At 28.8% G+C, this 13,872-nt stretch overlaps 1 protein-coding gene and 1 long non-coding RNA gene across 2 annotated transcripts; one reads left to right on the top strand and one right to left on the bottom strand.

Moving 5' to 3' along the window:
• The first annotated feature begins 9,326 nt into the window (after window positions 1–9,326).
• LOC139869955 (uncharacterized) lies at window positions 9,327–10,524 on the top strand. Its single transcript, XR_011766503.1, has 3 exons — window positions 9,327–9,484; window positions 9,731–9,815; window positions 9,995–10,524. It is a non-coding gene; the product is annotated as an uncharacterized lncRNA (long non-coding RNA).
• A 434-nt stretch (window positions 10,525–10,958) lies between these two features.
• Window positions 10,959–12,085, bottom strand: LOC139870995 (uncharacterized mitochondrial protein AtMg00810-like). Its single transcript, XM_071858752.1, has 3 exons — window positions 11,927–12,085; window positions 11,170–11,857; window positions 10,959–11,080 (listed from the first exon to the last, which is right to left on the bottom strand). Exons 1-3 carry the CDS (start codon window positions 12,083–12,085, stop codon window positions 10,959–10,961), a joined length of 969 nt encoding a protein of 322 aa, XP_071714853.1.
• Window positions 12,086–13,872: the final 1,787 nt, after the last annotated feature.

Genomic DNA, 13,872 nt, shown 5'->3' with positions numbered 1-13,872 from the left:
CAAGGTAATAATCATATTCAAAATTTGATTCAATTTCTATAACTATAACAATCTTATTTCAAGTGATGATCTTACTTGAACTTGTTTTCGTGTCATGATTCTGCTTCAAGAACTTCGAGCCATCCAAGGATCCGTTGAAGCTAGATCCATTTTTCTCTTTTCCAGTAGGTTTATCCAAGGAACTTAAGGTAGTAATGATGTTCATAACATCATTCGATTCATACATATAAAGCTATCTTATTCGAAGGTTTAAACTTGTAATCACTAGAACATAGTTTAGTTAATTCTAAACTTGTTCGCAAACAAAAGTTAATCCTTCTAACTTGACTTTTAAAATCAACTAAACACATGTTCTATATCTATATGATATGCTAACTTAATGATTTAAAACCTGGAAACACGAAAAACACCATAAAACCGGATTTACGCCGTCGTAGTAACACCGCGGGCTGTTTTGGGTTAGTTAATTAAAAACTATGATAAACTTTGATTTAAAAGTTGTTATTCTGATAAAATTATTTTTATTATGAACATGAAACTATATCCAAAAATTATGGTTAAACGCAAAGTGGAAGTATGTTTTCTAAAATGGTCATCTAGACGTCGTTCTTTCGACTGAAATGACTACCTTTACAAAAAAGACTTGTAACTTATTTTTCCGACTATAAACCTATACTTTTTCTGTTTAGATTCATAAAATAGACTTCAATATGAAACCATAGCAATTTGATTCACTCAAAACGGATTTAAAATGAAGAAGTTATGGGTAAAACAAGATTGGATAATTTTTCTCATTTTAGCTACGTGAAAATTGGTAACAAATCTATTCCAACCATAACTTAATCAACTTGTATTATATATTATGTAATCTTGAGATACCATAGACACGTATACAATGTTTCGACCTATCATGTCGACACATCTATATATATTTCGGAACAACCATAGACACTCTATATGTGAATGTTGGAGTTAGCTATACAGGGTTGAGGTTGATTCCAAAATATATATAGTTTGAGTTGTGATCAATAATGAGATACGTATACACTGGGTCGTGGATTGATTCAAGATAATATTTATCGATTTATTTCTGTACATCTAACTGTGGACAACTAGTTGTAGGTTACTAACGAGGACAGCTGACTTAATAAACTTAAAACATCAAAATATATTAAAAGTGTTGTAAATATATTTTGAACATACTTTGATATATATGTATATATTGTTATAGGTTCGTGAATCAACCAGTGGCTAAGTCTTACTTCCCGACGAAGTAAAAATCTGTGAAAGTGAGTTATAGTCCCACTTTTAAAATCTAATATTTTTGGGATGAGAATACATGCAAGTTTTATAAATGATTTACAAAATAGACACAAGTACGTGAAACTACATTCTATGGTTGAATTATCGAAATCGAATATGCCCCTTTTTATTAAGTCTGGTAATCTAAGAATTAGGGAACAGACACCCTAATTGACGCGAATCCTAAAGATAGATCTATTGGGCCTAACAAACCCCATCCAAAGTACCGGATGCTTTAGTACTTCGAAATTTATATCATATCCGAAGGGTGTTCCGGAATGATGGGGATATTCTTATATATGCATCTTGTTAATGTCGGTTACCAGGTGTTCACCATATGAATGATTTTTATCTCTATGTATGGGATGTGTATTGAAATATGAAATCTTGTGGTCTATTATTATGATTTGATATATATAGGTTAGACCTATAACTCACCAACATTTTTGTTGACGTTTTAAGCATGTTTATTCTCAGGTGATTATTAAGAGCTTCCGCTGTCGCATACTTAAATAAGGACGAGATTTGGAGTCCATGCTTGTATGATATTGTGTAAAAACTGCATTCAAGAAACTTATTTTGTTGTAACATATTTGTATTGTAAACCATTATGTAATGGTCGTGTGTAAACAGGATATTTTAGATTATCATTATTTGATAATCTACGTAAAGCTTTTTAAACCTTTATTTATGAAATAAAGGTTATGGTTTGTTTTAAAATGAATGCAGTCTTTGAAAAACGTCTCATATAGAGGTCAAAACCTCGCAACGAAATCAATTAATATGGAACGTTTTTAATCAATAACAACGGGACATTTCAGTTGAGTCTTAAAAATTTTGAACTATTTCATATATGCAATTACCCTTCGACTATTCCCGACGATTCACGAACAATTTCGTATACAAAAATGTAAATAGATATATATATATAAAGATAAATATTAGAGTATATATAATATTTTTGAATAAATAAAAATACACATTAACTGTAAAATAATAAACAAAATAATTAAGTAATATTAAAATGAATATGTATATGTATAAATATATATATGATATTAATCTATATATGTATATATGATTCTTATTAATGATTATTATTATATGGTAATATATAAAAATATATAAAAAAAATTCTGATATAATAAATAGTCATATTACCTAATCTATAATAATGTAATATCAGTATATTAAAGTTGTTATATTGTTATTACTTTAATATCAATACTTGTATTATTATTTTTGCTATATTAAAAATATAGATATGAAATTTGACATATATAAATTGATATAATATTATAATACTGCTAATAATAATATTATTGTTAAACATTTTATAGTAATTACTTTTATTATTATTAGTAATAATATTATTAATAGTACTACTATACTTGTATTATTATTAATTATAATATTAAGAGTATTATTAATATAATTATATTTATTAAAAGATTAATTATAATCTATAAATAAAAATATGTAATTACAAGAGAAATATAAATAAGAAAATAAAAAAAATGTATGAAGTTATATATAAATACATATACATAATACTGTTATACATATATATACATACATCTATACAGATATATACGTATATGTGTATATACTGATAAATAATTATATACTCCCTATAACAAATACAGAAAATCCATATTCAGTTTCATATCATTGTCAAACTGTTGTGAATTGATTTTATCTCCTTAGAATCGTACCAATCATGAATTCAAACACCAGGAAGGATCCAAATTCTGTTAGCTATCATATTCTTCTTTTAATTTTTTTTTTATATTTCTGTACGAGTTCAATAATAGTTGTCGACTAAGATTTTTGATATATAACAAACGAATTAATCAGTGTATTATGACAATACATTCATAACCCAACGACAAAACACTCGGTACAATTTACTTCACTGCGATTTGAGAATTTAAATAGAAATAAGCAAAGAACACTGGTATTACCCTGTTCTTACTTCATTTTTTAAACAGATGATTTTCTAATCAATTTTAAATTGTGTTAATGCAATCTTGTTAGGAAATGCCTACTTAATCTATCTGTAAAATCCCAAGTCTCAATTTTATTTATCGAATTCAATTTTCTGAGTCAAACATGATATTTCAAAAGTTAAACAATTGGTTCATCTTAAAATTCGAATTCTGTTTGTTGTTGCTGGATCAATTAAGGATTCACAAAGTTTCCAGTAATGATTTGGAGCATATTTCATCTTGTAAGTATTATCTAATACATCCTAAAATTTAAATTTGAATTTCAAGTCCATCGTGTTCATATTGTGATTAACCTCAACTTCAATTTGAATGAATTTTAAAAATCTATTAAAGCAGTTATGTTAGGATTCATATGGTCAAACTTTCTGTAAAGTTTCAAGTCTCAATTCGATATATGGAATTTGAATTGGGGAGTCCAAGTTTCAAATGGAAAAAGTCAACACTTGTTCTTCAAACAAATTCGAATTTTCTGTCAAGCTTTAAGTTTAATTGACGGCACTAATGTAATCCAGTGATGATTTAAAAAGTAATTCGTGAAGGTGTCAAGTTCTAAAAATATTTCAAAATCAAAATCATAAATTTTGTGTTCTTAAAATTTTCGAACAGCAACATGTGTTTTCTTTTCTTTAATTTTTTTTAAACCTGTATTTATTATGGGTCATCTGTAAATTGTTAGAAGGTTTTAAATCAAGAATTACATCGTTAATTGGATCTGTTCTTTGGTTGATTGAGTTGAGAGAATAAAGAAGATGGGGATAATAAATAATATGAGTTATATAATTTAGTTTTGGGTATTAATCAGAAAATGAGCAGCAGCTCAATGGTTAAGCGTTTGATTGTGTGAGCGGGAGGTCTCGTGTTCGAGCCCGGGCGTGGGTTGTTATCTTTTTTGAATCAATTCTTTTAAGGTAGTTTTTGTTATTTATTATTATTAATATTATTATTATTATTATTATTATTATTATTATTATTATTATTATTATTATTATTATTATTATTATTATTATTGCTATAATTATTATTATCATTACTAATATTGTTATTATTATTATTGTTATTATTTATTAATGTAATTATTACTAATTATTATTAGAATTATAATCATTATTATTATTACCATGATTATAAGTAATATGAAAATTATTATTATTATTATTAACCTTATTAATGTATTTATTATTATAAATTTTGTAATTTAAGTATTAGACATCATTTATTTTTATTATTATTATATTTATTAACGACTAATATATGTATTATCATTATTATTATGTAGACATAAATACTATGATTAATGTTATTATCATTTTTGGTTAACAAGTAATATCATTAAGTATTATTGATGTTATTATTAGTATTATTAATATTTAAATAAGTATTATTATGATTAAGATTATTATTATTATGAGTATCATTTAACGAACCATTACTAAAATGATTATTAGTAATAAAAAGGTGTTTTATTTTTATATTTATTAATAATATCAGTATTATTACTGTTATCATTAATATTAGAAGTATCATTATTTTAATATATAATCTTATTAAAAACTAGTAGTATCATTATTATTAACATCATAAGTATTATTAAAAATTATCATCTTATATAAATTTACACTATTTTCATTATTATAAAATCTAATAGTATTACAACCAATATCCTAATATTTTATTAAATTAACTAACAAATGATATTCATATAACAATATACATAATACACATAAGCAAACTACATATATAAAATGAATATATAATGAAATATATAAAGTATTGATATAAAAACTTATATTACTAATAATAATATATATATTTGTTCGATTACAAATATATGTTTTAATATATATACGAATAATATTGGTTCGTGAATCAAAGGCCAATCCTGCATTGTTCAATGTCGTCATATGTATTTTTACTACAAAATACAGTATTGTGAGTTCATTTGATTCCCTTTTACTCTTTACATTTTTGGGACTGAGAATACATGCGCCGTTTTTATAACTGCTTTATTAAATGCTTTTGAAATATATTTTTGAACTGCGAATACATGAAATACTTTTATAACTGTTTTACGAAATAGACACAAGTAATTGAAACTACATTCTATGGTTAAATTATCGAAATCGAATATGTCCTATTTATCATGTCCGAAGTTTTTCCGGAATGATGGCGAATTTATCATGTCCGAAGTTTTTCCGGAATGATGGCGAATTTATCATGTCCGAAGTTTTCCCGGAATGATGGCGAATTTATCATGTCCGAAGTTTTCCCGGAATGATGGCGAATTTATCATGTCCGAAGTTTTACCTGAATGATGGCGAATTTATCATGTCCGAAGTTGTCCCGGAATGATGGCAAATTTATCATGTCCGAAGTTGTCCCGGAATGATGAGGATATTCTATATGCAACTTATTAAGGTCGATTGCCAGGTGCTCAGTCCATATGAATGAATTTTATGCATGATGTTTATGGAAATGGAAATATTAAATCTTGTGGTTTATTAAAATGATGAATTTTATTGTTTATGATAAACCTATGAACTCACCAACCTTTTGGTTGACACTTGAAAGCATGTTTATTCTCAGGTATTAAAGAAATCCTCCGCTGTGCATTAGCTCATTTTAAGGATATTATTTGGAGTCATTCATGACATATTTCGAAAGACGTTACATTCGAGTCGTTGAGTTCATCAAGATTATTATTAAGTCAATTATTGTTGGATGTATTATGAAATGGTATGCATACTGTCAACTTTCGATGTAAAGAAAGTTTGTCTTTTAAAAACGAATGCAATGTTTGTAAAATGTATCATACAGAGGTCAAATACCTCGCGATGTAATCAACTATTGTGAATCGTTTATATTGTATATGAACGGGTCCTTTCACTCGGGTGATCCAATCGCTATTAAAAAAAACGACATCGCATAAATAAACCGTCCGATTCGGGCATATCAATACGCAACAGATTATCAGAAGCTAACTAAAAGAGACTAAGGGTCAGTTTACTTTCTACTTAATGAATGTTTCCGTACAGTTTTAATTCAGTAAGTAAAGTTTCCGTTTCTTTATCAGTTAATCTGTTACTTAATCTGAAAATTGGAGACAAAATGAGGCACCCCTTTTCCAAACAGACGCAAATGGAAACAAATGCAATTTCAGAAAAAAGTAAACAAAACTTCCACTCTTAGATGATTGCAGAGGTCATATTTGGAGGTTTTTTGTATCTAACTTTCTGTTTTGAGGTTTTTTGTATCAAACTTTCTGTATACAGCCTTCTATTTACTTCCAAAATGATAATGATTTCTAATGCTTTTATAAAAGGTACTCTGAAGTTTTTTTTATTGATATGTCAGATTGTTTAGTATTCATCTTACTTCGTGGCAATCAAGATGCCAAAAGTAGAACCTCCTAGATTAAGAACTTGTAATGTAATGTGTTATGCTAGATTACTATATAGTAAGCATTATGCTTGATTTTTTGAAAATTTGCCATAAACTCAATAATATATTGTAGAAAGTAATCATCACACGATGACCTAGTAGTTGATGTTATTATCATCACAACATGTCTTAACTTCAAATTTTAGGTTCAAATTTCACTAACAAGACATGTTGAGTGAGGAAATTGTCGAAAACAATCATAGAATGACTTGACTAGACCGCGTAAATTTGAGTAAAATTACTCGCTCTTGGGCCAGAGCAAGGAAAACATCTGTCATTTTTTTTTTTTTAGTTTTTCATATATATTGTAGAAAGTGAAAGTGAAGTGATACACAGTATACTTGTTCTCAAATTTGAATATTTTACTATATCCAATTCATGTTTTATATGACCCTTAATCTATGTGGCTATTTAGATATTCATAGATTGATTTAATCAATACGCGCGCATATATATATATATATATATATATATATATATATATATATATATATATATATATATATATATATATATATATATATATATATATATATATTTTTTTTTTTTTTTTTTTGAGCCCGTGCGTTTCACGGATGTGTAAAAATCCGTACAAAAAATGTAATTCGCAGTTTATATTGGTATGTAAATAACGGAGTTAAAAACATAGGAAAAGTATAAGAATTATTTAAGAGCCCGTGGTGTTGACAAATTCTAAAAATTGTGCGTTGCATGGTAGGTAAAATAATCGTGCAAAATTAATTGATTTTTTCATACAATTATTCTTTTTGAGTTTAAGAGCTCGTGGTGTTGACGTATTTTAAAAGTTCTTTTGAGTGTGAGAGCCCGTGTTGTTGACAAATTTTAAAAGTGATTTTGAGAGGTGTTAGTAACTTAATATCTACAATTTTTTTTTCTCACCATTAATATCTTTTTAATTATATATAAATTATATACTCCTACGTAATATTTAGAGAAAATATAAGTACATTGAAAATCTGTCATGAAATGTAACGTTAGTAAAATCTAAGTTATATTATTTTAGAATTATTATATACAATTATTTTTTGAATAAAAGTGTAACCCGCGAGTTTAATTTTAGAAAAGTTATTAGTCATTTCATCAAAATAATGGTACTCGGGAGAGTCGTCATGTATAATTAATATTATAACAGTCATATTTACGAGTTCATAAATATTTTAAGGACTTAAACTGTAAATTCAAATCACTTTCATATTTATTGCTAAAAAGAAATGCTCCATTGTTAGTGCATCGAAGCTCCGTGTCGAATACAATTTATTGCTTTTAGTTCGTAAAATTATTTTGAGTTGAACGGTGATGACGATGAAACCTAACTCGCGGCGAACAGAAAGATAAAAAAATAAAGTTTCCCATCCACCCATCCATTAATATTAATAATTAATAATATATCTTAAATCAAACTATTGATTGAAATTCAATTATTATATACGAGTACTTTGTTGTAACATATATAGAAAGCATCTTCTCTTTATCTTTCTTTCTTCTTTACAACATATAAAGTGTGAGGGTTAACTGCCATGTGTCACATTGATATTCACCCTAACCATGATTATCCACGTGTAATTTTGTGATTAATAGGTACTTAAGACACTAAATTCTGATAAAATGACATATGGACCTTTTAAACTACAGATTAAACAAAAACCAATTAAACCCACACAAAAAACCAACCGGCATATATCATATATCTCTCTATCTCTCTCTCTCTCTCTCTCTCTCTCTCTCTATTCTCTTGAAAAAAACCCTAACTTACACCGTCGATTATAGCTGGTGGACAACGTCTGACAGTCCGCCGGTATCCCTAAATTATCCGTCATAATTTTTTACACAAGACGGTACCAATTATATACGCAAAACATACATCGGTTTCGGCGATACCCTATATAATTAGGGTTTTCAGTTTTTCGTTTTTGTGTTTGTAAAGATGTGATCTGGGAGTCGGAATATGGTTTGATCGACTACTGAGTTTATGCAATAAGGATTCAATCATTCAAAAATTAGTCGCTACGAACACCTACTTGCTCGAATCAAGCATATTACAACATCATTCAATAAAGGTACGTCAATTAGAAACACACATGGTCGAATTATTTATATATTGGATTTTATTTGGTTTCCAACTTTTTGTATGATTTTGTATGTGTAGTTATATTGTTGATCCTGGTTTGTTTATTAATTCATTAGTTACTGGACATTGGAATCATCACTCTTATTTGAATCACTCCTATAATTGAATGCACTCCAAGTGTTTGTTAAAATGTTTATATTAGTGTCTATATTCGTCAGTATCATATAAGTTCCAATTAACATAAAGTTATACATGATGACTATAAGTCTTATTGTGAGAAACTATCATGATATCATAACTAACACTACAAGCAGATTACATACCCCTGTATGTTGCTTGGAGAATTTTGTGAATTGGATATTTAAAGAATTTCTTAGTTGTGTTTTTTAGGTATCATTATTATTATTAGTGTTTATATTAAATTTATCTTTTTATTACTTTTTAATTTTTGGTTTTGCCATTGACATGTTTCCCGTCAATTCAGGGTGTTGGTATTAGATTTTGGTCATCTCATTGGAAGCATATCTTCATGATACAACCTGCACAGATTTATAAATTTGATGAAGTGCTGTTAGTTGGGCTGGGCTATTGCATCAACTAATTTCTAATCAAGCTACTGGTACAAAGAAGACTATATCATGCATCGGTAAGTATATTGGCTCTTAGTCGAAATGAGCGTTACTTTCTCCTATAGAAATATTTTTCTACGAGCCTTTCAAGTCTTTTAAATTTACAAATATCAAACTCATTTTCTTTGCTTTGCACCTTCCCTCCCCTTAAGCCTATCACAGTGGGTTAGTTTTGTTTATTGATATTTATTCAAGTATGATAAATACTTGAATAATGATGTAACTTTTAAGTGCCAATATTTGTCAATTTACGTGTCATGTAGGCTAACAAATGTGTAGGACTTGCTCTATGCATTGTCGGCCACTCCAAGTTAATTCTTAAGTTTCCTGAAGGGACTAATAGCAATTGTAAGTTTATGTTAGTCTTTTTTTTTATGTTTATCCTTTTTATCGGTTTAGCTCTATTTTTGCTATTTTTATTCTACTGTCTGTGAATGTTTAAGTCACTTTGTTTATCTGCTATTTGGTATGTGTCGTTGGTATAGTGTGCTAAAACTTTGGGTTGAATGAACATGATGGATGCACAGGTCGTGGTCTGCTTGGTGGCAGGGAGAGTTACAGTCAGAGGGACAAGATTACACGCTCAACGGTTAAGGTACCAAGTCTTTTGTTGAATAAACATTCACGAGCCCCATTTAATTGCGCTCTTCAGAACCTTTAAAGGACATGATGCATCTAAAGGGTACATTCTTCACTATCACAATCTTTAAGTAGATTGACCTACTTCAAGAGGGAACTAAAGTTAATATATGCAACAAATGAGCTGGTATCCAAATATGCAGGTGGTCTCGGGTAACACTTTAGTACAAACTTCTATTTCTACAACAGTTTAGGGTGGATTCTTGACGAGTTTAATAGATGTAGTAGTGATACAGTGGACATGTTTTCATTTTTTTTTTATCTTAGTCGACATATATATAGCTATATGGGTCCGTAACACTTGAGATCGCTTGGCTTCTTTCTAAAGTAAAGGCTTGTCGTTCAATATAATGTAGTTCAAATTTACATTTTCTTATTTGTCTACAACTAATTGTCTGTTCTTTTTTTCTATAATGATTTCAGAATATTCATTTACTAATTGAGTAAACAATGTTAGATGAGGGTTTGGGTTCAACTATGCATTTATTTTATATGTGTAAAATCTCTTATTCTTTCTCTTCTTTTCTTCTTTTCTGAAAAAACTTCAATCCAACAGCATTAAAGTACACAAAGATTGTATACTCAAGAACACAGAAAACAAAGAAATGCTTCTTCAATAAATCGAATCAATAACCAAATACAGAACTATTAAATCTCAATCTCTCACTTGCAATACACAATAACTATTATTCACCAAAAAGATGAATAATATGAACAGATGAATAAGAAACCCTAATTTTAGATATACAGATCGAAAAATAAGAGCAGCTCTCCAGAATATGAGAATGAAATAGAATGACTGGAACAGTAAACCCTAGCTGCTTTATATACGCGTATTTGGCCAAATAAACATCAAAGCCCTTGAAGAATCATCAAAATACAATCTGGCCCTTCAAACTCTTTATCCAGCAATAAGCTCCAAAATAAACTTTCATAATCTACAGGTTCAGTCCTTGAGCTTTTAATCCAGTATCCTTTTCTCAAATACATTTACAAATCTGCACTTAAACATTTTAAGTTAGAATCACATTATGATCAAGAAAGCTTGGAACAGATATGTTACCTTTATCTTTTAATACTCCCCAACAAGCTTTTCTTGAGAACACATCAAACATCTTCAATTCTCTGCATAAATTGTAATGTTGACTAGTAGTCAACCCTTTGGTGAATATATCAGCAATGTTAGCAGCAGAATTAACTTTCACAACTCTGATCAAACCACTTTCAACTTTCTCTCTCACAATATGCCAATCAATATCAAAATGCTTAGTTCTCTCATGTAGAACAGGATTACCAGCAATTTGAATAGCTGGTTCATTATCACAACACACTTTGATAGGAATCAAATCTTTCACATTCAGACTAGTCAAAAGATTAACAATCCAAACCAACTCACAAGTAACAGCCGCCATTGCTCTATATTCTGCTTCAGCAGAAGATCTAGAGATGGTAGGCTGTTTCTTACTTTTCCAAGAGATCAAACTTTCACCAAGAAAAATACAGAAACCAGTAATAGATTTCCTTTCTAATAAATTTTTGCCCCAATCAGCATCCACAAAACCATTAAGCTTCAAAGATGCACTTCTAATAATATGAATACCCATTCCTGAACAACTTTTAAGATACCTTAAAACCCTAAAAGCAAGTTTAAGATGCACAGGTGCAGGAGAATGCATATATTGACTCAAAATGTGAACAGCATAACTGATACCAGGTCTGGTAACAGTAATATAAATCAATTTTCCCACTAACTGCTAATATACAGTAATATTCTTAATGAGAGAATCTTTTGAACAATCCTTATAAGAAGTAACATTTACTTCTATAGGAGTTTTAACAGGTTTGCAACCCAACAATCCAAAATCATTTATCAACTCAAGACAATATTTTCTTTGACTTATACAGAGCCCTTGATCAGTATCAAGTACCTCAATGCCTAAGAAATATTTAAGATTACCAAGATCTTTAATCTTAAACATATTGCTCAACTACTTTTTAACACTATTAATTTCAAAAAAATCATTTCCAGTAAGAACAATATCATCAACATACACCAATAAGATAACAATTTTGTTATCTTTATTCTTGGTATATAAAGAATAATCACATTTATTTTGAACAAAACCATTTTGAAGCAAACAATTAGAAAGTTTCTCATTCCATTTTCTAGGAGCTTGTTTAAGCCCATATAAAGATTTAATGAGTTTACAAACTTTTGTTTCATTCTTATCATGATAACCTTGAGGTAAGGTCATGTAAACATCCTCAACTAAATCACCATATAAAAAGGCATTATTAATATCAAGTTGATAAAAAGACCAACCATAATTAATAGCCATGCACAGAATGCATCTAACAGTTGTCATTTTGACAACTAGTGAGAATGTCTCACCATAATCAATCCCCTCTTTCTGACTATAGCCTTTGGCAACAAGCCTGGATTTGTACCTTTCAATCTCTCCAGATGCTTTATACTTAATTTTATATACCCATTTGTTGCCTATAGGAACCCTATCAGGGGGTAAATCTGTAAGAACCCAAGTATTATTTCTATGAAGAGCTTCCATTTCAGCATTCATAGCATCAATCCATTTGGGATCAGTAGAAGCTTGAAAATAATTTCTTGGTTCAAAAGTTTTGTTTAAAGAAAAGGTAAAGCACAAATTTTGTTTATTTAAAGAAGAATAATCAATATAATTATGTAAACTATATTTGTGAGAAGCATTAAGTATAAAATCATCAAATCTTCTAGGGATTGACACATCTCTGGTAGATCTTCTTAAAGAAGATGCAGGAGGTTCAAAGAACACATTCCCCTCAGAATTGTCATCAACACTAAGTTGATTATCAGTCTCAGACTGATTATCATCATGTGTAGCTATTTCTTGTTCTATTCTGGTAGCTGTGCCTTCACTCTCACTACTAATATTAATAGTCTCATTACCATTATTAGACTTATTAGTAGGAGAATGTGCTCTGCTGCCTGAAATAGAACTTCCACTACCATCAAATATGATCAGAAGTAATATTGTCATCATTGGGCTGCAGAGATGTGTCAGAAAATAAGTTGTCATTGAAGAAGTTCAGATGATCCACACCTGGATAGAAACATTTTTCAGTTTTAATAGTCATTCTGAAAGGAAAAACATGTTCATAAAATTTAACATCCCTAGATACAGTCATAAGTTTAGAATCCAGACCATATAGTTTATATCCTTTTTGAGTATTACTATACCCCATAAACACACATTTTTCAGACCTACTAGCAAACTTATCAGTATTATTCAAAACTTTAGCAAAACATAAACATCCAAAAACTCTCAAATGGTTTAAATATGGTTCTCTACCATTGATAATGCTAAAAACGAACATATATTTCATCGCATTATCCCTCAAGAAAGATAAGCTTTTAATTGAAGTTGTCCTATTTACAAGTGATATTCGTTTAAATAATAAAAGGTGAAGACAAAAGACAGATTCGACGAATTGAAGATGCAAACAACCAAAAAGCTCAAAAGTACAAAATACAATCAAAGTGGTTCCAATTATTGATAAGAAACGTCTCAAAATTACAAGAGTACAAGACGCAAAACGCAAAGTACAAGATATTAAATTATTCGAAATGACGTTCGAAAATCCAGAACCGGGACCAAAGTCAACTCTCAACGCTCGACGCAACGGACCGAAAGTTACAAATTAATTATGTATATAAATATAATATAATATATAATTAATTATATAAATTATATATTTATATTATATTTAT

This window comes from Rutidosis leptorrhynchoides, chromosome 10, assembly GCF_046630445.1.
Source record: "Rutidosis leptorrhynchoides isolate AG116_Rl617_1_P2 chromosome 10, CSIRO_AGI_Rlap_v1, whole genome shotgun sequence".
NCBI lineage: Eukaryota > Viridiplantae > Streptophyta > Magnoliopsida > Asterales > Asteraceae > Rutidosis > Rutidosis leptorrhynchoides.
The sequence above is the reverse complement of the archived record's forward strand: the minus strand, read 5'-3'. Positions and strand labels throughout refer to the sequence as shown.

Coding starts and splice junctions, on each gene's coding strand:
- LOC139870995 (XM_071858752.1), bottom strand. CDS start 12,085: ATGTTTAAGATTAAAGATCTTGGTAATCTTAAATATTTCTTAGGCATT. Junction 11,858..11,926: donor CTGTTAAAACTCCTATAGAA/GTAAATGTTACT, acceptor GTATATTAGCAG/TTAGTGGGAAAATTGATTTA. Junction 11,081..11,169: donor GGGAGTATTAAAAGATAAAG/GTAACATATCTG, acceptor ATTTGAGAAAAG/GATACTGGATTAAAAGCTCA.